The 26,823-nt window shown below is 38.0% G+C and overlaps 1 protein-coding gene across 5 annotated transcripts in view; it reads left to right on the plus strand.

Moving 5' to 3' along the window:
• The window catches only part of epb41l4b (erythrocyte membrane protein band 4.1 like 4B), a 404,010-nt gene that overhangs the window by 115,524 nt on the left and 261,663 nt on the right, over positions 1 to 26,823 (plus strand). For all 5 annotated transcript variants that reach the window (XM_039737615.1, XM_039737616.1, XM_039737617.1 and 2 more), the window contains exon 3: positions 16,567 to 16,609. In XM_039737615.1, the coding sequence (XP_039593549.1) occupies positions 16,567 to 16,609 (43 nt within the window). The remainder of the gene's footprint in view (positions 1 to 16,566; positions 16,610 to 26,823) is intronic.

Raw genomic sequence — 26,823 nt, forward strand, 5'->3', positions numbered from 1 at the left:
CAAGCTCTTTTAATTTCTGCATTCAAACTGCATTTCAATTTAAAACAGAAACAAAAATATCATCCCTGGTTAAAATTGGGTAGACTTAAAAATAAAGTGGTATTTTAAGTACTTTAAGTATATTATCAGAATGGTATTGTCTTTATGTTGAAATTTTTGTTATTATTATTTAAAGTGCAGTTTTTCTTTTTAAAAAAATAAGGCAGAAACAGAAAAGGTAATCTGTCCAGCTTCACCTTTAAACTCTGAGTAACCTTAGTGAAAATTGTTTTGTACATTAGGCTAAAACAGTGTGATCATTGAACATTTTGTAATTAGAATTACTAGCGGTCACGGAAGTCCAATTATCCCCAGTAAGAGCCACAAAGTCCGCTTTCTGTAATGCTTCTAATGCTGTAATTTTGCTTGCTTTTCGGTGTCATAAAGCTGTTGAATTTTACTTGAAATAGTCTTTCGGCATGGCAGTTGTAAAGTTGGTTCACCTGACGCTAACTGTAGCACATTTTCTAACCCCCTATCTTCCACCACTCTTAGTGGTCTACAGTCCAAAGCAATCCATTTTGCGAGAGAATTTGTAAGTTTGACCGATGTTGACTTGCTAATTTTGGTCCTGAAGCCAGTCATTTCATCAGGTTTGGGCTGCTGACACCTTTTGTTGGTACTCGAACTCGTACTGCCAGTGATAACAGCATACATAGTTTCTGTGCTCGCTGTAACATGTTTTGCATTTAGATGGCACCGTAAGGTTGAAGTGCTTTGGTTGTATGCAAACTCCTTTTTGCACAGTTTGCACAAAACCACGCTTTTATCAAGGCTTCCGTCGGGTAGTCTTTTGAAATGAAATGTGCCTCCGATCAGTCCTAGCAACGCGCTTTCTTCCGCCTCTTACATTTTTGTAGCTCTGATGTGTACATCAATGTAGTCGGTTTACCAGAAAATCATGCATTGACAAAAGTTCCCCTTTGCTTGGAATGCAAAGTGTAATTAAATGCGTTATTATGGAGTACATGCATCAAAGCTTCTCAGCTGTGCTTGTGCTAAGAAAAGGAAACATTTTAAAAATAACATAACCTGATTGTCAGTGTAATAGTTTTGTGACCGTTATGAGTGTTGCTGTCATCAAGGATTTGATTATCATTATTTCTTTCAATCAGGTTCGTATTTGTAGGATGTGTTGTGTTCAAGTTACATTCCGTGTTTCTCAACCGTTGTAAAGATAACAGGTTTCATTCATCAAAGTGTTCACCACCCAAATTGGCACTCGTGAATGTAAGATGTTGAACAGGCATTCCCGGTATTAAATTGTGGAATTGCATGCGAATATTTAGCGGAAGCGTGTGTATGAACTTAATTTAATCTTTTCCAGTCCTGCAAAGTCAGTTGACGTGAGCCGCTCGGAGTACATGCATCGAAGCTTCTCCGCTTTGCTCGTGCGATCTCGCGATGTCCACGCCTTTATTTAATGTTAGCTAAGACCTGGCCCTTAAGTTTCTTGCTACAGCAATTTTAACTCCGTTACAAAGTGATCCAAGGTCTCATTTATACCTCGTGTCTTCTCATTAAACTTTTATCTCGCGAATACCGTTTTCGTCATAGGCATGACAAACAGCAGCTGGAGAGTGTCTATGAACTTAATTTAAACCTACGATTCACACCATGCTTTGTTTCTGCAGTAGCTGCAGTTATGAATATGCTTGTATGCGTCATTCGCTTCATAATCTTTTGCTGCCTTCTCAATTGTGAAATGTGTGTTTTCTTCAGAGCTCTTTGGAGCTCTTCCTTGTTCTCTATCTACTTATGTAGGAGGCGTGATGATGCAACATGGAACTCCGCCTCCCATGACCATCGACCTGCAGTCTATTAAAGTATATGGGCGAAAATAGGTTCCAGTTATGATCATTACGCGTAGAATTTCGAAATGAAACTTGTCCAACTTTTGTAAGTAAGCTGTAAGGAATGAACCTGCCAAATTTCAGCCTTCTACCTACACGGGAAGTTGGAGAATTAGTGATGAGTGAGTGAGTGAGTCAGTGAGGGCTTTGCTTTTTATTAGTATAGACTAGCAAAATATCTGCGCTTTGCAGCGGCGAAGTACTGCCTTAAAATTTTTATTAAGAAGAAAATTAAACCTTTTTAAACTGAGGGAAAATATACCAATAATTATTTATTAAGGATCTCTTTGTATACCACATTGTGAGTTCAGCCCTCCGGTTGTTATATGACCAAGCTGTGCACTGAGCTTACTCTTCAGCATGCAACGTACAGTTGGCCATGTGAACAGTAATTTTGTTTCAAATCTCACAGCTTGGATTGCTGCTGTCATAATCGGTTTGAGTTTCATGGTTTGTTTCAATTACGACAGTATTTGTAGGACTTGCGTTGAAGAGACATTCGGCATCTGTCAAGCGTTGTAAGTATACAACCTGTTTCATCGATAACTTCACATCCAGCTTTTGAGAGTTTAAACATTCATAAACATCAAAGTGTCCACTACTGAAATCGTCACCTGTGAATCTAAGATGTTTAAGAGGCATTGGCGGTTGTCGAAAGGTGTAAAGTATTTGGCCATTTCGGTACACTTGAAAGCGACAACCGAACAATTCAGCGGCAGCCATCAACTCATATGCAGATCCATAGGTGATGGGCTTAAGCATTTCACTTTTATAATGGTCCTGTGTAATATAATTATCTCCTGTACCATCATCAGTCCACACCTTGAACCTGTCTCAGTCATTCAATACATAAGACACAATATTCCTCTGGATATCAAGAGTGAGCCTGATAAGGCCGTACAATTTGTAACAAAGAGAATGAAAAAGGTAGGTGCCATCTCCGGGCATGGAAACCACTCGGTAAGTGACAGTTCTTTGATCGATTGTGATCACCTCGATAGACATGTTAATGGGGGAACGGTTGGAATGATAAAGGAAATGGGTACCTGAACAATGTAAATTAAGTCTAAAATACCTACACAATAACTATAATTGTAATAAATGAACAATAAAACAGTAGAGAAGCTGTGGTTTAAATAAAAAGGCTGTAGTTATCAGCAGGGAGACTTGAATCCTGTGGCGAAGCAAGGAAGGGAATGTAGAGACTGGAGCGAAGGACGGCCTTATATAGGCAGGCAGCCAGCCAACAACGTGGGACCCAACACCGCCTCACACGGTGACCGAGCTGCAGGCTATGGACGTATATATGTACATAAGTAGGATTCAGTTAGCTTTTGGAACCCGCGTACCAAATTTCTTGAAGATGGGCCCATAAGTAACAAAGACCGTTGAAAACTTCAATATGGCGGCCGACAGTGGCATCATACCACTGAAATAAGTATGTACATCGGTTTTTGTAAGCACAGGGAAGCCACCTATCAAATTTCGTGAAGAATGGGCCATAAATAAGAAAGTTCAACATGGCGGACGTTGTTGACCGTTATGACCGTTACGCGGACAATTTCGAAATGAAACCTGCTTAATTGTTGTAAGTAAGCTGTAAGGAATGAGACTGCCAAATTTCAGCCTTCTACCTACACAGGAAGTTGGAGAATTAGTGACGTTGGAAAGTTCAATATGGCGGCCAACAGTTGTGTCATACCATCGAAATAAGTATGTACATCGGTTACGGTTAGCGCAGGGAAGCCGCCCACCAAATTTCGTGAAGATGGGGCCATAAATAAGAAAGTTAAAAATGGCGGACGTTGTCAACTGTTATGACCGTTATGGGTAGAATTTTTTAAATGAAACCTGCTTAACTTTTGTAAGTAAGCTGTAAGGAATGAGCCTGCGAAATTTCAGCCTTCTACCTACACGGGAAGTTGGAGAATTAGTGACGTTTGGAAAATTCAATATGGCGGCCAACAGTGGCGTCATACCATCGAAATAAGTACGTACATCGGTTTTGGTTAGCGCTGGGAAGCCGCCTACCAAATTTCGTGAAGATGGGGCCATAAATAGGAAAGTACAACATGGCGGACGTTGTCGACCGTTATGACCGTTACGCGTAGAATTTCGAAATAAAACGTGCTTAACTTTTGTAAGTAAGCTGTAAGGAATTTCAGCCTTCTACCTACACGGGAACTTGGAGAATTAGTGATGAGTCAGTGAGTCAGTCAGTAAGGGCTTTGCCTTTTATTAGTATACAGTGGAACCTCGGTTTACGAGTAACTTGGTTTACGAGTGTTTTGCAAGACGAGCAAAAATTTTTAATAAATTTTGACTTGATAAACTAGCGATGTCTTGCATTACGAGTAGTATGGATACACTTTGTCTGCTGGGCGTTATGTGATCACAGCTGAGCTGATGGTTCTCTCTCTTCTTATCTCGCTCGCTCGCTCGCCCAGCGCATCTCTCTCTCTCTCTCTCTCTCTCTCTCTCTCTCTCTCTCTCTCTCTCTCTCATATCTCGCTCCCCCTGCGCGTCTCTCTCTCTCTCTCTCTCTCTCTCTCTCATCTCGCTCGCCCAGCGTGTCTGTGTCTCTCTCTCTCCTTATCTCGCTTGCTCGCTCGCCCAGCGCGTCTCACTCTCTCTCTCCTTATCTCGCTCACCCAACGCTTCTCTCTCTCTCTCTCTCTCTCTCCGTCTGAGTCTGTGTGCATCACTCATATAGTCACATCTGTTTACTACGGCATTGTGACTGTGTGTGTGTGCGCTGTGAAGTGCGAGTCCCCGTCTTGCTCCCCAAAACACGACGCTGAGTCTCAGTACTTTAACACCAGCTTTATTCAGCTTGAGACCGCAACAGTGCTGTTATTTATTGTACCGGGATCTTTATAATGTTCCTTGTATGACCCATTGACGACAGGCGCTTATAGCATGTCTGCGATCTTTTTGGATGTGCTTATACGGCGAACTGCTACAGCGCTGGGAGACTGCGATTGCTTTGGGACGCTCTTCTGTGTGTTGTCCCGTTGGGTGGAATCCCACATGAGTTTAGAAACTCACACCATCCATGATTTTTTATAAAGGTAAAGTGCAGGTTAATTTGTATTATGTATTTTACTTTATATTTTGTATTAATAATTTTTATATGAATAGTTTTGGGTTGTGGAATGAATCATCTGAGTTTCCATTATTTCTTATGGGGAAATTCGCTTTGATATACAAGTGCTTTGGATTGCGAGCACGTTTCCGGAACGAATTATGCTCGCAAACCGAGGTTCCACTGTGTATATATATGTATATGTATATATATGTATGTGTATATATATATATATATATATATATATATATATATATATATATATATATATATATATATATATACTAGCAAAATACCAGCTTCAGCGGAGAAGTAGTGTGTTAAAGAAGCAATGAAAAGAAAAGGAAACATTTTGAAAATAACGTAACCTGATTGTCAATGTAATTGTTTTGTCACTGTTGTGAGTGATGAGTGTTGTTGTCATATATATATATATATTTACACACACACACATAAACATATATATATATATATATATATATATATATATACATATCTATACATATACACATATATACATACATATATATCTACATATATACACACACATATATACACACATATACATACATACACACACATATATACATATATACACACACAGCTATTTCAGATCAGTGCAATACGCTGTTTGTTAAAACGGTTGACTCCGCTCTTACGTGCAATAACAAATCAAATCATTCAGTTGTCTTTGCTCATATGTCATTTTAGAGCTGGACGCCTGGCATCTTTTTGGCCACAGGTTCGTTTCTGTTTGCTGTGAGGTTCTGTGTTGTGGAGATTCTCAGGATGGATTGCAGGTGCTCATCAGTGAGGCGACTCCTGTGTGCTGTTTTGTTAGTCTTTATCACTGAGAAGAGCTTCTCACACAGATATGTGCTACCAAACATGCACAAGGTTCGAGCCGCATGTAGACGGACTTTTTGTTCATCAAAGTCACCAAAGCGCCGTGCAAACTCAGTGCGCAGTGCGCCAGTTTATCAGCAAAGTGCGATTTGGGAACACCGTAGTGACGACTTGGTTTAACAGTACTTGGCAACAGGGAAAGTGGGGCAAGGTGAACTGGTGCATTTGTGTCTCCCATAAAAGCAGCTTCACTTGAAATCACTTTGTGATTGTGCACGGGTTAAAACGTCCGCTGAAGTGTCAGATTCTTATTTAATTATGCTGTTTTCTGTATCTTCTGAATTGCATTCAGGTTACCCTGATGCAAGGCAGCTGAAGCGCTGCATTATGGGATCTGTAGTTTATTGTGTTACCAGCGCTTCATATACCCGGCTTTAATAACAATAATACAGTATATAAAATGATCTCGGGCGGATATAATTACACGCCGGGCGGATGTGGCCCTGCCCTTGAGTTTGACACATATGGACTAAATAGAACTTGAAAAGATATGTTTTTCAAATGTGATCGCGCAATTCAGATAGAGTTGACGCAAGACTACAGCCTGCATGCCTCAATGAGTCATCCTCCCTCGCTCTTACTTTTTACCGTTCATCTAATGAATACACTGAGTATGGCTTTACCAAAACAATCATTGATGGCGAATAAAGTATCCATTATTCGAGTATGTAGAGCGGGATATATATATATACATATATATATATATACCCCCGTATCGCAGCGGAGAAGTAGTGTGTTAAAAAAGGTAGAAAAAGAAAAGGGAACATTTTAAAAATAACGTAACATGACTGTCAATATACAGTATTTGTTTTGTGAGTGTTACTGAGTGTTGCTGTCATCAAGGATTTGATTATCATTATTTCTTTCAATCAGGTTCGTATTTGTAGGATGTGTTGTGTTCAAGTTACATTCCGTGTTTGTCAATCGCTGTAAAGATGACAGGTTTCATTCATCGATTCGTTTCTTACTGCATCAATAAACAGCTCGTCTTCTTCTTTATCTGAGACCTGACACACTGCATGCACAGGTTTTTTTTACACTGTCTTCCTTTAGCGGGATATTGACTTTTTCCACCGTGTGCTTTGTTTCCGCAGTAGCTGGATTTATGAATATGCTTATCAGACGCTTCATATTTTTTGCTGCCTTTTCAATTGTGTAATTCGGTTTTTGTTCAGCGCTCTTTGGAACTGTTGCCTTTTATCTGTGCACTGCATCAGTTCACGTGAGCCGCTCGGTGTACATGCATCGAAGGTTCCCAGCTGTGCTGGTGCCATCTCGTGCTATGTCCGTGGCTGTATTTAATGTTACCTTAGTCCTGGCACTTAAAACTTTCTCTCGCAGTTTCGCTGAGTTTGTGTCAAACACCACCCTGACCATCTCATCTTCCTCTCCATAAGCACAGTCCTTCACCCGTGAATATTTACCCGTGGCAGTTTGCTATTGGATTGCCGCTGACGGACGGCCTTATATGGGCAGGCACTAAATTACAAACGCTAGCGGCAGCCTGTCTATGAACTTAATTTAAAGTGTAGGTTTACATCGTGCTTTGTTTCCGAAGTAGCAGAACTATTGAATATGGTTCATGAGGGGATTAAAAGGAGGGCAGGTGTCAGGAGGAGAAAGGGTGTTTTTTGTTGTTGTATTTTGTGTTCCGTTTACCTGTCGGACTGCCTTCTGTCAATTAAGCCGTATTTAGTTGCAGTGTCCTGGATTGTATTCGTTGTTGGAGTCTGGATCGTCTGTCTACCTGTGTGTTGAGGACTGATTGTGGATTCATGGCTTTCCCGCAAATAAAGGAGCTCTTCTGAACCATCCATCTGTCTTCACCCTTACAGTGTCTACCAGTAGTACTGTTTTTTTCATTATCTTTCAACATACAGATCCCTGGATTACTCTTGTCATCTATCATTACATCCAGTGTGTTATTCCATGGACTTTGCTGTGTGGAGTTTTTTTGTGTTTATATGTTTAATGTATTATTGCCATAGGGGTACAGGGTTGGTATTATTGTTTTCATTTATATCATTTAATTTCATTATATTTTTAATTTTCGTTAGTTCCCAGTGTACTTTATTTTGTCTCTGTTTTTGAGTGTGTGTGGGTCATTCCAAGGCTGGGGGCGTCCCTGGGATCTCCTCTATAAAAATAAATAAATCACCGTTATATTTATGGTGTGAATCTCAGTGGCACCGGACCGCTACACACTAGCCTGCACTCTGTGGGTGACAAGGCCTTTAGCTGTATAGCACCCAGACTTTGGAATGACCTCCCTAAATTAATTAGATCAGCTGACTCCATTTAATCTTTTAATAAACAACTTAACTCAACTGTTCGGGAAGGTGTTGACTGATATTCTCCCCCTCTTTCAGTCTTCCTCTCTGTCCAGATACTCAGGATAATTTGTGTATGTGTTATATCACAAATGATGTTATTGCTAGGCTTTTCTGTTAGTACTAAATTTAGTAATTTGCTCTGGTTTATTGTCTTTTATTCTAATTAATGCTTTGTGTATCCTGAATCTATCTGTTTTAGTATTCTATTCTGGAAATATTTGTATCCACTGTTACATATATCTGCTGTTTCTTTATGTGACTCTGTGAAGTGCATTGAGCATGGGAAAGGCGCTATATAAATAAAATGCATTATTATTATTGTTGTTATTATGATTAATGATAATCCTTGGAATAATGTAACATTGGAGGCACAGATGCAGTAAACTGAAACTAAACCATCAACACGGCAGTAAGATTGGAGCTGTGGGCTTTGGCTACACTGATAAAAGGCTAATTTAATTCAAAATATACTGTGGCTGTGTGCATTGATTAGATGGTGTGATTTCCCTCTGTGAATACTTTTGTGAAGATACAGAAAACAGGAATTATGGGCAGGTTTTTAGTGTGTTGTTATACTCCAATGTTAATTAATTTTGTAGGAATATTAGACTAGTCAGTATATTTTAAGTACCTAAATTTCCAAATTTATGAAGGCTACGTAGTAAGATTTTGATTATAATGTCACTATCGTAGTAAGTTATCTGTTATGCTAGTGGGTTAAATTTAAAATTATTCATTTCTCATATATATGTTACAAAAAAAATGTATTTTCACTTCTGTGACAAGGATTAAATCATTTTTGAGAATTTTGAAAAAGTAAAAAGCCTGCTTTTGCAGCCCATTCGTCTTTTCTGAAATATTTGTGCCCGATGCATGTATTTTACTGAGTCATGCAGAGTGGATTGTCTGTCATGTCCATATGTTTTTATGTACAGATAAGCCCATAATGTCTTGGGTATGCAGCAAAATCTACTTAGAATAATACTAATGACTTGCCTTTTATGAGTTGATGTACTTGCTGGTGGTCTCCACTGTAAACAGTTAAAGTCTGCATCTCAGTAAGTGTATTGGGAACAAAACTGGAGCAGTTCCTGAGCAGGGCACCGGCCCATCACAGGCTCCAAAACACACACACACACACTAATCAGAGCAAATTTAGCATTGCCAGTCCACCTGATTTGCATGTCGTTGGATTGTGGTAGGAAACCTGAGCCATTTGGGGGAAACCCAGGTGAAAACAAATGGAACATGTAAACTGCATTTAGGGAGCACTTGGATTTTGAACTTTGGTCTCATGGTTGTGTATTAGGTGGCATGTCTAATGAATTTATTTGTGTTAATTTTGCAGAATCAGGGTAGACATTGGTCCAGCGTTTTATCAGATTTGAATCACTTGCAAAATTAATTTGAACACTCAAACAAAAAAATAAGATCCAAGTAAAAAAATTGTAAATGGGTTGCTGTCCGTGTCATGCAATTCACAATCACCTCTACTCTAAGTGACACTAAAGCTTTCCTACTGCAACCTCTTTCTCAAACCCTCCTGATTTAAACGTTTGCTGCCAGTTAGACATCTTGTCCCACTCAGCCTGCCGCCACATACACTCGTCTTGTTCCATCTGGCCTAAAACATGTAAAGTGATTTTTGCACTTTGCCGCAGAATTTTCTTCCAAATGCAGTAATGGGCACCATGTAATTTGTAACACTGTTAGAAGGTTATATTCAGGCACCCCACACAATTTTGATTTTCAGGCTTCCAGGAGGGTCTTTGTGGTTTATTGGGAGATCCCAAGACCTCCATTATTTTGCACTATGTCTCCAGGGTGAAAGGCAGATTTATCAGATATAGATAATGCCTTACTGCATTTCAATGTGTTTGCATGAGAAACCTGCAAACTGAAAGATTCAAATCGGAGTCTTACAGCATACTTTGTATCAGGTGGAGGCTGTAGTTTTTGTTGTTGCAGCCGTTGCCTTCCTAACCAGGTTTGATTGTTGAGTGTTGGGACAGTAGATGGCAAATAGCATTGTCTTCTCTGATGATGTTTCTAAAAATGCTTCTTAAAATCCTGTTCTTTATAGAGTACTTTTGATGGCTACTTTTCTGTATCATTTGAAATTGGATAGATATTTCACATCATCTCTACAGGCATATACACTCTGGTTAGCTCAAACATATACATTCTAAATAAATAATACCTCTTCGCACATTTGTTTTTAACAATGGCATATCTTGCAGAATCCAACAGTCTTTGAAAACACATTGCCTGTTCCTCACTTGATCTCTCTTAAAAACATATGAATCATTGCTCCTCATAATGGGCTCATTTGTACTTGCTTGCTGTTCCAGTTACAGAACATTTTGATTACATAATACAAAAAATGTCGTCTTTACCTTTTGAGCTCTGGGCACACAGTTTAAAAGATATCTTCTATATAAACATCTACGCATGGAAGTGTGTGTGTCTGTCTTTCCGGCCTGGAAGTGCAAGGCTACAGCATGAAGCTCAAAGAAAGCGACTCTGTCTCCAAACTGAAACCACTGAGAAAAGAGAGAAACCCACTTAGCCGCTAATACACAAGCTAGGTGAGCACATCGGCAAAACGAGACCTCAAAGGAGAGAGAAACTTGCTTAAAGACAATGGAGGCGAGTATGTCGGCAAAATGAATCTGTAGAGAAAAGAGCTTAACCGCTAATGCACAACTGATGCGATTGATTGATTGAAGTACCAGAATCCATGGTTTCTAGGAGTCCAGGCTTTTTACAGCACAGTGTTACACAGCTAATATTTAAATTATCCTAAATAAAAAAACACACTAAAATTAAACAGAAATATTACGAGTTGTGTTTAGCATACTGTAAAAGCACAATTTTTTAGAAACTTTAATGCTGATAATTTTTTCCCCACTGTGAATAAAAACTGCAATTGTCTAGAGAAAGTAGTAAGTTTCTATAAATATATAAACTCAGTGTAACTGGAACATACACTTCACCAAGTGTTCCAAAATAGCAAGTTAACAAACAATGCATTATGAGTATCACTTTTTTGTCGATGTTGTTAAACATGCTCGTAACAAGGTAGTTTGCGCATGAAATGCTACAGGTAGAGGTTCTACTACACCTTTTTCTTATTTGCATCAGCAGCTGTCCAGAATTTGTTGTCAAACTAGTTGTGTTTGCCTTACATGGACTAAGTGAAGGAATGTCAGTATTGTATCAGTGGTTATCTTATGCTGTGTTAAATAACAAATGATGCAGAGCAAAAGTTGACTGATAAAGCAGCAAAGCTGGCAATATACTGTACTTTAAGTTGACATTTGTTTAAAGAAAATTAATGTTTACAGGATGCATCTGTGATTAAACTGTTGTGACTGTACATGATTTAATACATTCATCAAATTTGGCAGCAGATGTATCTACCAAACATTGCTTTTTCCTGTATATTTTATTGTACATTTTAAATTACATATGCACAATGGTTTGAGAACAGATATATACTGAAATCAAGTTTTTTTTTCTGTAGTTTACAGCAAGAAAACCTAGGTATCACATTGCAACAATTCTTTCTGCTTCACCACAACACAATCTTAGATGTTTATCAGCATAAAACAAAGAAAACTCACTACTTATTGTCTCATTTTCATACATTTTGGCTCTGCAAATACTTGTATCTGTGAAAATGTTGTGTGCATGCCTTCTTGCAACATTGTGATCTACATCTCCATTATCCACTCTTACCATATTGCTATGGAATTTGATGTAGGCTTTGCTTTTTATACTCAAAGTTGTATGAAAAAAAAATGTTGATGCAATTTCAGATGAGTTCATATAATCATGGACTGCAGAACCAGTAGGGGGCTGCTTTTTGCCTCTAACATTCTGTTCTATATCTATACTAATAAAAGGCAAAGCCCTCACTGACTGACTGACTGACTCACTCACTCACTTACTGACACACTCATTCCTTACAGCTCACTTACAAAAGTTAGGCAGGTTTCATTTCGAAATTATACGCGTAACGGTCATAACTGGAACCTACTTTCGTCCATATACAGTAATAGCCTGCAGCTCGGTCTGTGTGTGAGGCGGAGTTGCGTCTTGCATCATCATGCCTCCCACGTAATTGAGTGCCTGCCCATATAAGGTAAATATTGACGGGTGAAGGACTGCGTTTAGCATATTAATAAGTGCAGCTACTGCGGAAACCCTCCCTCGGCGAAAGTGCGAGAGAAACTTAAGTGCCGGATCTGAGCTAAAATTAAATAAAGCTGTGGACATCGGAAGATCGCACAAGATATTCGTGAGATACAAGTTTAATGAGATACGCAAGGTATAAAGCCTCGATGCTAAAGATCTGGCGAAGTCATGCCTTCTCTGCTGGCCTAAAAAAATATCTGAATCACAAACTGATGTTAATTATATTTTGTCCATGAATACTCGTGGTTCACTTTTCGCGGATTCACGACTTCGCGGGTTTTTAAATATAGTAGTAGTATTTCCCAGTCTAAGAACAAAAAAACAAGTTCGGTGACTAAGTGAGTTGTAACATGGGCTCTGATTGGTACATGGGAGGGAGACGACTAATCGGGCCCATGATTGGTGCTTTGACTGATGCCCAGATCCCACAGCATCTCCCCTTGTTTCTCTGTCGCGACCATTTCACTTCAAGCTTTCTCGCCGAGCGGTTTACTTTACACTGTACTGTGTGTGATTTTTTTGTGGTTTCTTTGTGTTGAACTTCGCTTCAATTTTCACCCCCTGCAATGGCTCCCAAACGTGCTCCTTCTTCCAAGGCTGGTGCTGAGCCTAAACGCCAACGAAGAATGATGACGATCGCCGAGAAGTTGAAACTTCTGGATATGTTGAAGGAAGGGAGAACGTTTGCGACTGTGGCTGCAGACTGGCTAAGGATCTGCAAGAGCGGTCACAGGAATGGGACGACGATATGGTTCGATCGGTCCAATTTTGCAACAAGGTCGACGACGTCATGACCGCCTACAAGCTGCTCTTCGACCGGAAAAAGAAGCAGCGGTAGCAACTGCTGATCACAATGTTTTTGCAGTCTCGCAAAAAAGAGCCAGTTCCTCCTCCTCCTACTACGAATACACCTTCGGAAACCATGGAAGAGGTGCCCCAGGAAATGGCACCGCCGTCTGAAGAGACATAAAATACAGTCATCGGCTGCGCAGTAAAAGTCATCATCACCTTCATCGTCATCATTTTTACTGCACAGCATATTCATCACCATCATCATGTCATATATAGGTACGTGTACTTCGCTATACAGTAACTGTAAACTTATCTACCGATTTCATATTGCTTAACAGTTGTCCCTGTTATTAATAGAGTAAAGGGTGGGTTGTAAACAGTACAGGGAGGGTTTAAAAAGGTCCAAATACACGTTAAATAATTAAATAAATATGGTTTCCCTACTTCGCAGAAATTCAGTTATTGCGGCCGGCCTTGGAACCTATCTCCCGCGATAAACGAGGGATTGCTGCAATTCCAAATAGTCTGTCCGCTTCCTTTCATAGCTTTTCCGATGGTTGTGCTGCTTCCAGACATGTATTTTCATATTAAAGCATTTAAACAATCACATTTCAGCCATCATTTGTTGCCAGGCATAGAGGCTTTCACAATCCATTGTGCAGGCCCTCTAACACAGAATAAATTTCGATTAAACTGTTGCTTCAACCAATCAGATTTTGAGTTGGTGTCAGTAGGGCCCTCTAGCAGGCGTACTGCAACGTCACCGTATTCAGACCCATTGATTGAATAGAAGCTGATATGAGGAGCCCTACGAGGCCACTGAACCCGCACCGCAGGCAATCCGAGCACAAGATCCTCGCGCGCACTACCGCCAACTCCATGGCAGGATTCTGGACAATATTATTTGCCAGACACAGACCAGATTTCAAGACCACGAAAAACTGGAGGCGATTGTCATGCTCCTCGACCCCCAGAAGTATCGGGAATACAAGAAAAATTTCCCGCATGCAGCCTTCTCCAGTTTAACACAAGAGCCACGGAGCAGTTTTTGATCTGTCTTGGCTAAAAACAGAACTGACTGTAATGTATGTCATGGATGATTTTGACGGAAAATCTCCCACTGATCTCGACTTCCTTCATCAGCAAAATCTGAACGAGAGCATGGGGCAGCTGTTCACATTGGCGTATTTGGCAGTGACCATTCCCGTGTACACTGCTTCTGTCGAGCTGACATTTAAAGCGAATTAAAACTTATGCCAGAAATACGACAGGGCAGGTTTGACTTTTAGCATTCGATTCGATGGTTATAGAAAGGGACTTTTTGATGGAACTGAAGCGCACAGATAATCTGTACAACAGAGTAATTGAACTGTTTTTGAGGAAAGAGAGGAGGATGGATTTTTTTTTTTTTACAAATAATCAGAATTTTTGGTGAGTAAAATGTTGCGATTTTCCTAAATAATATGGCAAGTTTATGAGTAGTTATTGATGTTTTTTATGTGTGTCGCGGCTGTAGCTGCAGTAGAAAGGAACTTGTTCACCCCTGGTTTGTCTATTCAATAAAGGCATTTATTGTGGCTACAGGAGTTATCTCTCTGCGATGCAGCGGCTCTTTATACTGTATTTCTGCATATTAAGATTTTATAACCATAAATTAGTTCTTGAGGGAATGGTTGATTCAGACGGAGCACTACTGAAGGCCTAGGTGTGAGATGCACGGTCCGCCACTGGACCAGATGATACATAAATTTGATGAACATTACAACCCGAAAATAAATGAAACTGTAGAGAGGTTCAGATTATACTTCTCCCAGTGCGTCTCTCTAAATCCTCCATGCGTGAACATTATCATAAAGCTTAAAAATCTTATTGCTACACCTTCTACGTGCACCGTCCTTATTACGAAGTCTTCCTTGCCTTACCACTGGCTGCTTCTTTCCATTCACCTTCCTAGCTCTTTATTTAAACAGTTTTCCTTCTCACTTTTCCGCTCCTTCGCTGTCTTCTCCCTTTTCGTTCAAAATACGCGCCTCCTTGCATTTTTACAGTCGGCTCCCCTTGCGTCACACCATGGTACGTTTAGCACAAGTTAATGCCGGGAATGCCTGTTAAACATCTTACATTCATGAGTAGCGATTTGCGTAGTGAACACTTCGATGAATGAAACCTGTTATCTTTACAACGGTTGACAAACACGGAATGTAACTTCATAACAACACGTCCTCCAAATACGAACCTGATTGAAAGAAATAATGATAATCAAATCCTTGATGACAGCAACACTCATAACAGTGACAAAACAATTACATTGACAATCAGGTTATGTTATTTTTAAAATGTTTCCTTTTCTTTTTCATAACTTCTTTAACACACTACTTCTCCTCTGCGAAGCGCGGGTATTTTGCTAGTTTTACATAACTATGAAATTTGATTTGTACTGCTGGGAAGTGACAGAATTGTGTGTGTTGGTCAAGCATGCAAATAAGAATTTTATTGTACTTTGTACATATGGCAATGAATCTGATCTAATTTGATTGCATTTTTTATGAATTTTTTTCTACGTGCATATCATTAGTACATTCATAATATCAATCAACACTGAGCTTTGTGTGAATTTTGGGTTATTATTATTTTAAAAACCACAAAAAAATTGATGAATAAGATATATACATAAAGTGAAAAATTAGATGAAGCTTTCTTCTCTATGTTGCCTCAGTCAGCTTTCTCATGTTAAGTTTCAGTTACATGTGCTTAAATGTATGTTTTCTAAAGTATATTCTAATAAAATAATGTTACAATTTATGTTATGGTTTCAAACAGTATGCCGTCAATGCCTTGCCAACTTCAATGCAGAAAAATTTTGTATGAATCTCTAGTTGGAAAGACAAAATTTTATTCACAATTATAAACTAAGTTATGGTAATAAGCTTCTTTGATATATAGGGGAAAAATAAGCTTCAGAAAAGTAACAATGGCAAATTATTGTAATAGGTTTTGCAGTTGTTTTTGAAACAGCAAAGACCATTGTAAAAAAGGATGCCTAAAATTAGAAAGTATTCACTTGTGGTAATGTGGCAAGGCACAACAGTAAACAGTAGAACTGTTCCTTATAGGTGTGACATTCCTATAGGCACAACTGTATTGTAAATTTAAAAGCCAGTCAGTTTTTCAAAGATTAAAAAAAATAACAGGTTCATCTAAATAAATGCATATTTAACAGCAGAGATAGACTTCCATTGCCCAAGCAGGGATTTATCATGAACAATTTTATTATGCTATTTGTTAGGATATACAGTATGATGATGTTAAAGAATAATTTTGTTAATTTTTTGTTAATATTTGTTTGTTTTATTCACAGCATTGGCTAGATGCCACAAAGCTTATTAAGAAGCAAATAAAAAGTAAGTGATTTGTATCCTTATTTGAATGTTTTGATTGCATGTACAGTATTTAGTGTTTCTTAATGTTAATAACTAGTTTTAGGTTTGATACATGTTCATTTAGGTCTTCCATGTATGAATTACAAAAAAGAGAGACCTGATATAACAATGTAGTATGAATTTAATTTTGTAGGTCAGTCAGAATGAGTTATTCAAAGTAAAATACTGAAGCATTTATTTGGTCAAACATGAGCATGGAGTTTTTTTTTGTTTGTTTGCTTTTTGCTGCATCTAGAGTGACAATCAGCTGGAGTTGGCTGAGTATAATTGAGTATACAGTAATCCCTCCTCGATCGCAGGGGTTGCGTTCCAGAACCCCCCGTGATAGATGAAAATCCGCAAAGTAGAAACCATATGTTTGTATGGTTATTTTTATATATTTTAAGCCATTATAAACTCTCCCACACTGTTAACATTATTAGAGCCCTCTAGAAATGAAATAACACCCTTTAGTCAAAAGTTTAAACTGTGCTCCATGACAAGACAGAGATGACAGTTCTTTCTCACAATTAAAAGAATGCAAACATATCTTCTCTTCAAAGGAGTGCGCGCGTCAGGAGCAGAGAATTTCAGAGAGAGAGAGAGCGTGCTCGCTAAGAAAAGCAAACAATCAAAAAATCAATACGTGCTTTTGTGCTTTTAAGTATGCCGAAGCACCGCAATAAAGCGGCATTTTTTAGTGGAGTGTCCGTATCTTCTAAGCAAACAGTCTCTGTGCAAACAGCCCCTCTGCTCACACCCCCTCCGTCAGGCAGACAGAGTGAGAGAGACATAGAAAAGCAAACAATCAAGCACAGCGCGGGAAGCATATCGTATATCATTGAGGAGTTTTAGTTAATATGTAATACATGCTCCGATTGGGTAGCTTCTAAGCCATCCGCCAATAGCGTCCCTTGTATGAATTCAACTGGGCAAACAAACTGAGGAAGCATGTACCATAAATTAAAAGACCCATTGTCCGCAGAAATCCGGGAACCAGCGAAAAATCAGTGATGTATATTTAGATATGCTTACATTTAAAATCTGCGATGGAGTGAAGCTGCGAAAGTCGAGGCGTAATATAGAGAGGGATCACTGTACAGCAGCAATGTGGCTGTTAGCATTTGAATAGTTTCTTGCATTTATTTGCCTTCTAAATGTGTTCTCTTGTATACAGCATCTATGGTACAGCCTGGAAATAAAACCGAGAATCTGGTTGTCATATTATCTTTGTAGTATCCAGTCATGAAATCAATAGAGAGGTATTACTAATGCATCATTTAGCAAAAGAAAGAATGTTGGTTTATTTCAGAAAAATGCACCAATAGTTAATTAGGAAAATATTACTTTTCTGTTAGTGTTTTTTTTTTGTCAGTGATTCTGTATTTTGTATGTAAATCTATGATATGATTGTAAGACGTGGACACTCATAAAAGCAGTTAGAAGAAAAATCAATGCCTTTGAGCTGTGGTGCTGGAGAAGACTTCTACAAATCCCTTGGACAGCTAGGATTACCAACAAAGATGTCCTTGATCATATAAACCCAAATTTGTCCCTGGAAGGCAATATAACCTGACAGAAACTGACCTATTTTGGACATGTGATGAGAGTGAATTCTCTGGAAAAGGAAATGTTATTCTGAATGGTCAGCGGTAAAAGGAAGCAAGGGAATCGAAATGCCCGTTGGCTGGATATCATCAAGAATGACACAGGAATGAACATCAAGCAACTGAAAGAAGCTATGGAAAACAGGGAAGCATGGCGAGTATCCAACGGTCAGACATGACTGAATGGATAATAGTAGTATGTAAATTTATGATGCTGCCAGTGCGTATCTTTGTTAAACATGGAACATGTTTCACTACTGATATCTCCCATAGTAAAATACCTTATAAGGAAAAATATCTGCAAGGTAGAAAAAAGTGAAAAGACTGGAATATGTGGGCTTAAATATAGTCAAAATAACTGGCAGGGGATGGCAACAAGGAAGAATTAAATAGAGAAAAAAACATAATAAGAAAGTGTAGCCAAAACATTACCATATATCAAAAATATTAATTAGAAAAAGTAATTTACTAAATCAAAGATTGCCGTAGAATTTTGAAATTTATACCAAAGCTAGGATATTGACTCCATAACACCTCCATCTTTTATTTGCAGACCCTATGACGCACTATGTTATGTGACCGGCAACAAGTATAGCGGTTGCAAACAGTATATACAAAGACCATTGCAAAATGTCTCTAATCAAACAAAAACTGAACACTAAATTGCCAGAAAACAGATGAAAATACACAAGTACAGTGAACCCTCGTTTATCACGGTTAATCCGTTCCAGACTCTACCGTGATAAATGAATTTTCGCGAAGTAGGATTCTTTATTTATAAATCGAATATTTTCGCAGTTAGAGTATAGAAAACCTGTTTATGACCTTCTATATACGTTTTTTAACATTATTAGAGCCCTTTAAACATGAAATAACACCCTTTAGTCACCATTACACTCGTATTACCCAATATATTAGACAAAATAAGAGAAAATAAGACATATTAGACGTTACAAATATCATATTACTAGGCGCACTCGCCTTTTAAGGCGACCGACTTTTATCCTCAATTTTTGTGCGCTCCATGTGTACATCAGGCATGTACTGTAAGTGTAGGGAATGAGAACATCAAAGTGCTCATTAATAAAATCTCCCGAAAACCTAAGTTTTTTTTTTTATCCCCTCAAGTGCCTGTCCAAAGACGTACAATGTCAGCCCGAATCTGTACCGCTAAAGACGGAGTTTCATGCACTAAATAAGCTATAGATGAGAATAAGCAAGCACCATCTCCCCTGATATTTACTACGCGGTGAGGCATTTGTACTCCATCAACATTAATTATTTCCAGAGACATAATTTTGTCTATTTTTCCAGGGCATCGCGCACAAAAGCAAGGGAACGATGAGAGCACCAGAACTCTGCTCACATCGCGTCTCTTCGTACCTCAAGCCGCAAGTAGTAAGTCTGTAATAGGCGAAATACCGCTACGCTTTGCACTCACGGGACGGAAGGACAATCCTGAACGCTTTTATATAGTAGATTATTGTACTGTACATTTAATTGCACACAACCACTAACCTATGAAGGCACAACCTCAGTAGGAGAGTCTTCAGAGGTGGTGCAGTATCTTCAACAGGTGCGTTGTTGTCTTCAGTGAAGAAGTACTAGGAGTAGGCAGTGGGTGTCTAGGTGCGCGGCTGAAGAACATCTTGATAGGCAGTTGCTGGCGCTGTCTTTCCATATGCGTGAGGAGGCTTTTGTAGGGTATTGCCATCTTTAATAACATCCATGAGTTTCACCTTCTCCTGGATAGTAAGCATCTTCCTCCGGCGCTTAGTTTTACTGTCAGAAGGCTTAGAAAAAGCAGCATGTTTAGGAGCCATCGTAGGGCTTAGATAAAAGTTCTCAGAAAGCGCATGCGTAGTGACGTAAGCGTGTATGAGAAAAATCCCAAGGGGAAATTCTTTTAAGGCTGCTAAAGTCAATTTCATTAGATAACTTCTACCCACATAGAGTGCTGAGTTTTTACACTGCCTTGGGAAATAAAGTTGTTGTCCCTTTAGTGACCTTAGATAATAATTATAAAAAGGAGTGACCATAAAGATGTGTATTATTTCAAAACCAAAAGTAATTTCTGCAATTTGAACTTAATTCAGTTTCAAATTTAATGGTAGAGGAGAGAAAAAAAAATTAAGAAGCTGGCATTTTTGCAAAATGGTAGTCATTGAATTCTCAAATGCAAGCGATTTATGGACACAATTAGAACATAATTACCCCGATGCTTTTGATCACGTAATGCCCTTCATTTCTTTGTCATCAGTCTCACCTTCCACATCTGTTGCACTTTAATTTCTTTTTGCAAGCAGCCGTGACTTTAGTAGTTTTTTTATTTATTTTTTTATTCATTGAATGAATTTCCAAGGTCATCAAAGCACACATCTGAATATTTGCTACTACTAGTACTAAAAGTGCATTCAAAGATTTCACTGCCAAAAAAAAACTGTCCCTAAGATAGGGTCATAGTATCTTCTTTTGGAGCAGGTGGACTTTATAGTCAGCTGGTGGAAATGTTACCTGGAGTTCAAGCGGATACATGTTACACTTTCAGGTTCATTTGTAACAATATGTAAAATGATTTTAAACATATTTTATACATGTAAATGCAGGGCTGCACCATCATGTATTTACTTCCTATTACAATTAGAACGGCGGCTATATACTAATTGTGAAAATTGGCCATTACTTAATTCCTGTTTTGTCAGAGACTGATTTTTCCCAGTTACAAATTGCTGTAAACATCAAATGAGTGTTGGATGAAATAACAGATACAAACTGAGTATGTTGGCAGATCAGTTGTACATCATTTGAATAATTACAGGCAACCATTCTGATCACGTTTCTAAGTCTGACACTGACACCATCTTAAAAAGTTGGTATTTCTTTCTCTTGTGTTTGCTGCATTCTTAAGATGAAAATGAGAAGCATGTGCAATGTTTAACCTACTTTACCTAAAACATAAGCATTATTTTGATTTTTGTTTTGTTTTCAACAGTGATGATGATCATGAAAAATCCATACCTTGCAAAATTGTTGTAGTACTCCACTCAAACGCTTATGCAACCATCTAAAATTCAACCACATGATTCAGTATGTTAGTGAAAGCTAGGCAGGCAGCACCAAGTCCCTGTAAACTTAGGTCACAAAAATAAACATTAGTTGTGTATGCTATAACGTATGGCCATATCCAGCAGGCTATTGAAATAAAAATCAGTTAATCGTGTTCGTAACTTTTTATTTATCAAAAGACAAGTATCTGATTAAAACTTTGTGCAATGAAGGTTTATAAAAAAAATTTAAAAATACCCATGGTAAGACATACTTCATCTCTGGCTGTATTTATTTGCCTTTACTTTATTACACATGATGGACAAAAAATTAAATAGATCAGAAGCAAATGATGCTTTAAGCAGCCAGAAATGATTTGTGGTTCAGTGGAACTATGGAAACATATATGAGTGTGACGGTTCATTTATATTGATCATGAAATTACTCTATAATGCAGATGCATGCACACAGCATGCTTTCATCAAGAAACAAAACATAGCTCCTCAAGGAGTTGCACTAGCCACCTTATGCTTGCAGGAAAATAAGCATTTGTGTGTGATTGCATATAACAAGGTGAACATACAGTGGGAACACTATTGCTGTCAATGAATGAGCCAGATTACAATGCTTTGGCCTCTTTTTAAATTGAGGATCCTGTGGCATTTATGCTAAAATTAAACACTGTGCATACCATGATGATTATGCTGTTGTGATACTGCCATATCTTATATAGGTAACAGATAAATTACCTCATAAAGTACAAATGTGGCATATAGTGAAGTATTTATGTACTGATATTCTTTCTTGATTTGATGATGATGTACTGTTATTGTAGCAAATTATATAAATTGCACAAGGGCAGCAGCATTTAACAATGTGTCACAATATAAATGCTTCTTGAACTTGGTACATGTTGTTACATTTAATGCCATTTCATATCTGTATAACAGAACTATCAAATTGTGTTTTCATTAAGTTCTAATCTTACATTAGTATCAATTAAGATTTTGTCTGCTTTGATCTTACAAACATGGAATTTTCATTTTCTTAATGCACCAGAACCCCAATTTAACATTCCCATATTTAAAATTCCCCCAAAATTACATATTTGAATAGAGAGTGCTGGTTGTGGCAGGTTTTGCAAAAGAATACTTCTTTTGAAAACAAAAGGAATGTTTGTGTTATACTCATTTTATTTAATAATTATTTGAATGTCAGTAATTACTGTTTTTACTGTATTACAAAAACAGTGACAGATTTTTAACAAATGTGCTGTATTTTTATTATAAAAATTTAAACAGTTATTTTACATTATATTTAATCCATCATTTAACAATTTCACATTAATAATATAAGTGGTTTTCTCCTTAAAGGTGGTTCTGCTGTACTGTATATTAATGTTAATATCAAGGGCAATATTCACTTGTTATGAATTTTGTTAGAGTGCACCCCTAGATACTTTTAATAATGTTGTAACATTCAAGGAGTTCAGGGTGTAGGACAGCCTTGAACTTAAAACCACAGCCTCTTAAGAATATTCCATATGGATGAGGTGGCTGTTTATTAAGCTGGTTTGTGACTGGCATGTGTCACATAACACTGAGTTACAAAAACCACAGAGCAAATTTCTCAATGAGTTGGAGAATTCAGTTTATTTTATTACAAAAAATAACTTGCTTAAGTAAACATTATGAGCACTATAAGTATAAATTAGAATGGAGATCAAATTTCAGAATAATTTTGATAAAGTGGATATTTGTATTAAAAAGAAATTTGAGAACATAAACTGCAACAGCAGGTATCAGATATGGCCTACTTTTCCCAGCGTTACTGAGTGTTCTGTATGCTGGCCACATCTACACATTGGATTAGCCCTCATGAAGAAGACAAGTAGAAACTGAACAATCATTTCCCTGTCAGCTTCAAAAGCTGTATACAATCTGACAAAAAACTGAATTGGAATATTTATTCCAAATTAAAAAGGCGTTTGGAGCTAAGGCTATTAATCTATCTTAAATGTTTCTCATGAATTTATTAGAATACTAAGAAATAGACATGTTAAAACCTTTCAATTATTTAAATAACACACGCACATTTTATTTGCAGAGGATTTTCTAGGAGTAAAAACTTAATTTCTGTACTGGCAGTTAGAAACACAACTCCCTTTCAGAAGTGGTCTGACCTCACAGGAAACGGCTGTCAAATGTGATGCCGTACCGACTCCTGGTCAGAAGAACACAAAGTGTTCCTCTTCAAATGGGTATAGTGGCTTGGGAGTAGCGACTGGGGGAGAGAGGACAGTAGAGGGAGATATTAGGATGGCAGCGGCTCAGTCTTTTAAATGTTCGAAGCCCCACGTGAGGAGCACATCGAGCAGCAAGCCTGCAGCTGATCCCACACAGAGGAGGGGGAAGAGTATGCAAGAATGTATATTTCCCATTAAAACACTGTTTAAGAGGTAGTTTCTGAAGAGCAGCTGTGTTCCCAAGTGACAGCGGTCACTATATATAATGCAAAGTTGAATGACCAATTCACTTACTCATCAACAAAAGCACTATTTCCCACTTAGTTACAAACCTCAAATTTGTTAGGAGTGTACATCTAGGGCAATAGGTGCTGATATATCAATATTTAGGGGAAGCCGTCCCATGTGATTGTAATTTGGTGATGTTATGGTAAAAAGAAAATTAGCCAACCTGTGTTTTATTTTCTGATCTCTTTCTCTCTCTTTCTCTCTCTAAAAATATTCTCACATCCAGGGCTGGCCACGAGGCAAATGCCTCAGGCAGTGCTTTGGTCAGGGTGGTATTTTCATGAAGTTTTTTTTTTAACATTCTGAAACAATAATGTAAAAAAGTTAATTGAGTACTAAAAGTATTAAATACACATCCAGCACTGTATTTATATACTACCTTTCATTTCTAGGTTTAAAATTTTGTATTACGCGGCTCACAGCAATATGCCGCATGTCAATACAATGTAACGCAGTGTTAATTTCCTTGATTTATACATACTGACATAGGTGCAGAGGTGTTGTAGGAGGGGGATAGGTTGGGGGGTTTATGGCAGTACTGGTACAATGCTAGAGAAATGTTGTGAGGGTAAAAATTGCACTTTAAGCCCCCCGCCCCCACACACACACTTCATGTTTCTGTAAGAAGACTTCAATATAATTTCACATAAGTGCTAAATAAGTTATCTTTGAGTAGCACTAAAAGCAAAACAAGTCTCTAGCACAGGAATCACTAAATGGTGGATCCGGACTGAGTGATAGCATTATCTGGACTGTGACGCATTTGTGATAAATGAATGAGAATGAATGGTAAAATTAATGCAGCAATTTTTTTCCCCCTTTCTGAAGTGTGTGCATTGTTTCGTGTCACTCAATATAGAGCAAATCAATGCAGTTGCTACAATGCATGGGTAAAACGTGGATTTTGCAGAAAAGAAATAACAGAAACGAATAAGCAGCTGGTAGCATGACTTGTTCCAAATAAAGGAAAGCAGACGCAGAACACTGAACTTTAAGAGATGAATGGACTTTACCAATATATGTTCATTCTTCCCATGGGTAGTTCAAAACCAGTTTGTCTGGTATGTTGCGAAACTGTGGTTGTAGTAAAAAGTAGCAATGTGAAGTGCCACTATGAGAGAAAACACGGATCATTTGCAGAAACATGTCTGCGGTAGTCCGAAGTGAGGACACGTAAAATAACAGAACTCAGTGTCCGCTATGACACATCCACCATAATCCACTCACATTCATTTATAGCCCAGCAGCATACAAATGAATGTTCAATTAAAGTAGCATGGATTTTGGGGCAACATAAAAAAAAATTCTCTAATGGGAACGTTGTAAGGAGTGCACTTTTTTTTGTTTTATTCAGATGGTTTTGTGTTCTTTTACTTAAAATGTGAATGTGATAGGCCTACTTTTATTTTTTATTAAGCAGTTTATTTGTTTTATATGTTAAAGATATTTGTATTCCATACAAATACAAGGCCTATTAAATTCAGAGGGTCCACAGGTTTAAAGTCCTTACTTAGAATTGAAATTAAATATTGTTGATATGCTGTTGAAATTATACTTTGTTTATTTTATAATAGACATTTGATGACTACATAAGCAGGGATCTGAATCATAGAACAAATGTGAGGCTTGGACCTTTGATAGGAGAAAAATTTGTTGGTCGGAACTGTTTAAATTTCAATTCAATACCCTTGCTCCAGGGCCGCTGTATTTAACTTGCCAGTCTATCGGGTAGCTTACAATGCTGACTGTCCTAATATAATGACAGAATTCTGAGAAATAGAAGTATAATTATTATCCCTACCCATTATTCCCGTTTGCAGTATCTTTGGGAATTTATGCAATAAATGCAACATAGCCATCCAAATAATGCACAGTGTCAGTTTTTAGTTGAGTTGGCAGGTATGAATATCTTTTTTAAGCATGCCAGGAGCAAAGGTGTATATGGTGCAGTTTTTTCCAACCTTTTCTCTGTGATGGCACACTTTTTGTAACCCAAAAAAGCCTAAGGCACACCACAATTCTATCAACCAAAAAAGCAAAAAAAAAATCTTAGATATGCTAAACTGTCCAAAGGGGCTTTTCAGGGGCAGCAAAAAAAGCAGCTTGGAGATTGCTATTCACATACACTGTACTTAATGATGATCACGTAGGGTGAATTTTCTGCTACTTTATCCCTTTCATCACTCATACAGACAGGGCTCTCTCTGCCTCACTCCACTGACCTTGGGGTCAGAGGCAACTTGCATGCCCACTGGCCCTTGACTCTGCGAGAGTTGCTGGCGAACACACACCCTGGCAGATGGACCCCTGACACCTCTCCTTGATACTAAATTGCTCTCTAAGTGCTCTGTCTGTGAAACAGTGATCATGGAGCTGCTTTTATGTCAGCTTCTCTGGATAGTCCCGTCCTCCTTGGACAAGTCTCGACCACATGAGGAACATGTCTTTCTTATGTCTGGTACCAGGGGCACTACCCTTTTACATCCCATGTCACACCAGTTGAAAAACACTTGTGTAGAGTATGATTATAAAGTTGTTGATGGTGATGAACATTTGAGGATAGTATTTATGGAGTTTTTAGTACAAGATATAATGTATAACCATTTAAGAGATTTGTATTATTTCAATTAAATCAGTCTTTAGCAGTGCATTCAAAGTCAACAGTTGTTTCAATCATTTTTTTACTTTGACATATGTGCGTCTCATATGCTATGCCAATTTGATAATTGATACATTGGCCTTGTTTTCTTATTGCTTTCTTTTCAACTTGCATTTTAGGAAGGCATTCTAATTCAGGTTATACTGTACTTGCTCAAGTAGTATTTTGTTAAAAGTACAGGATTAAAGTCATTGTTTAAGTTTAAACTATGCCATTAATTTAAAAAAAATCTTTTTGTTGATTCTAAATTAAATTTGTGATTCAGTGTGTATTTACTTCATGATTTATATAATTTTATAATTATGTTTTAATATTAGATGCAGTTAATTATGATTACATTTCATTATTACAT

The sequence above is a fragment of the Polypterus senegalus genome, chromosome 15 (genome assembly GCF_016835505.1).
Source record: "Polypterus senegalus isolate Bchr_013 chromosome 15, ASM1683550v1, whole genome shotgun sequence".
NCBI lineage: Eukaryota > Metazoa > Chordata > Cladistia > Polypteriformes > Polypteridae > Polypterus > Polypterus senegalus.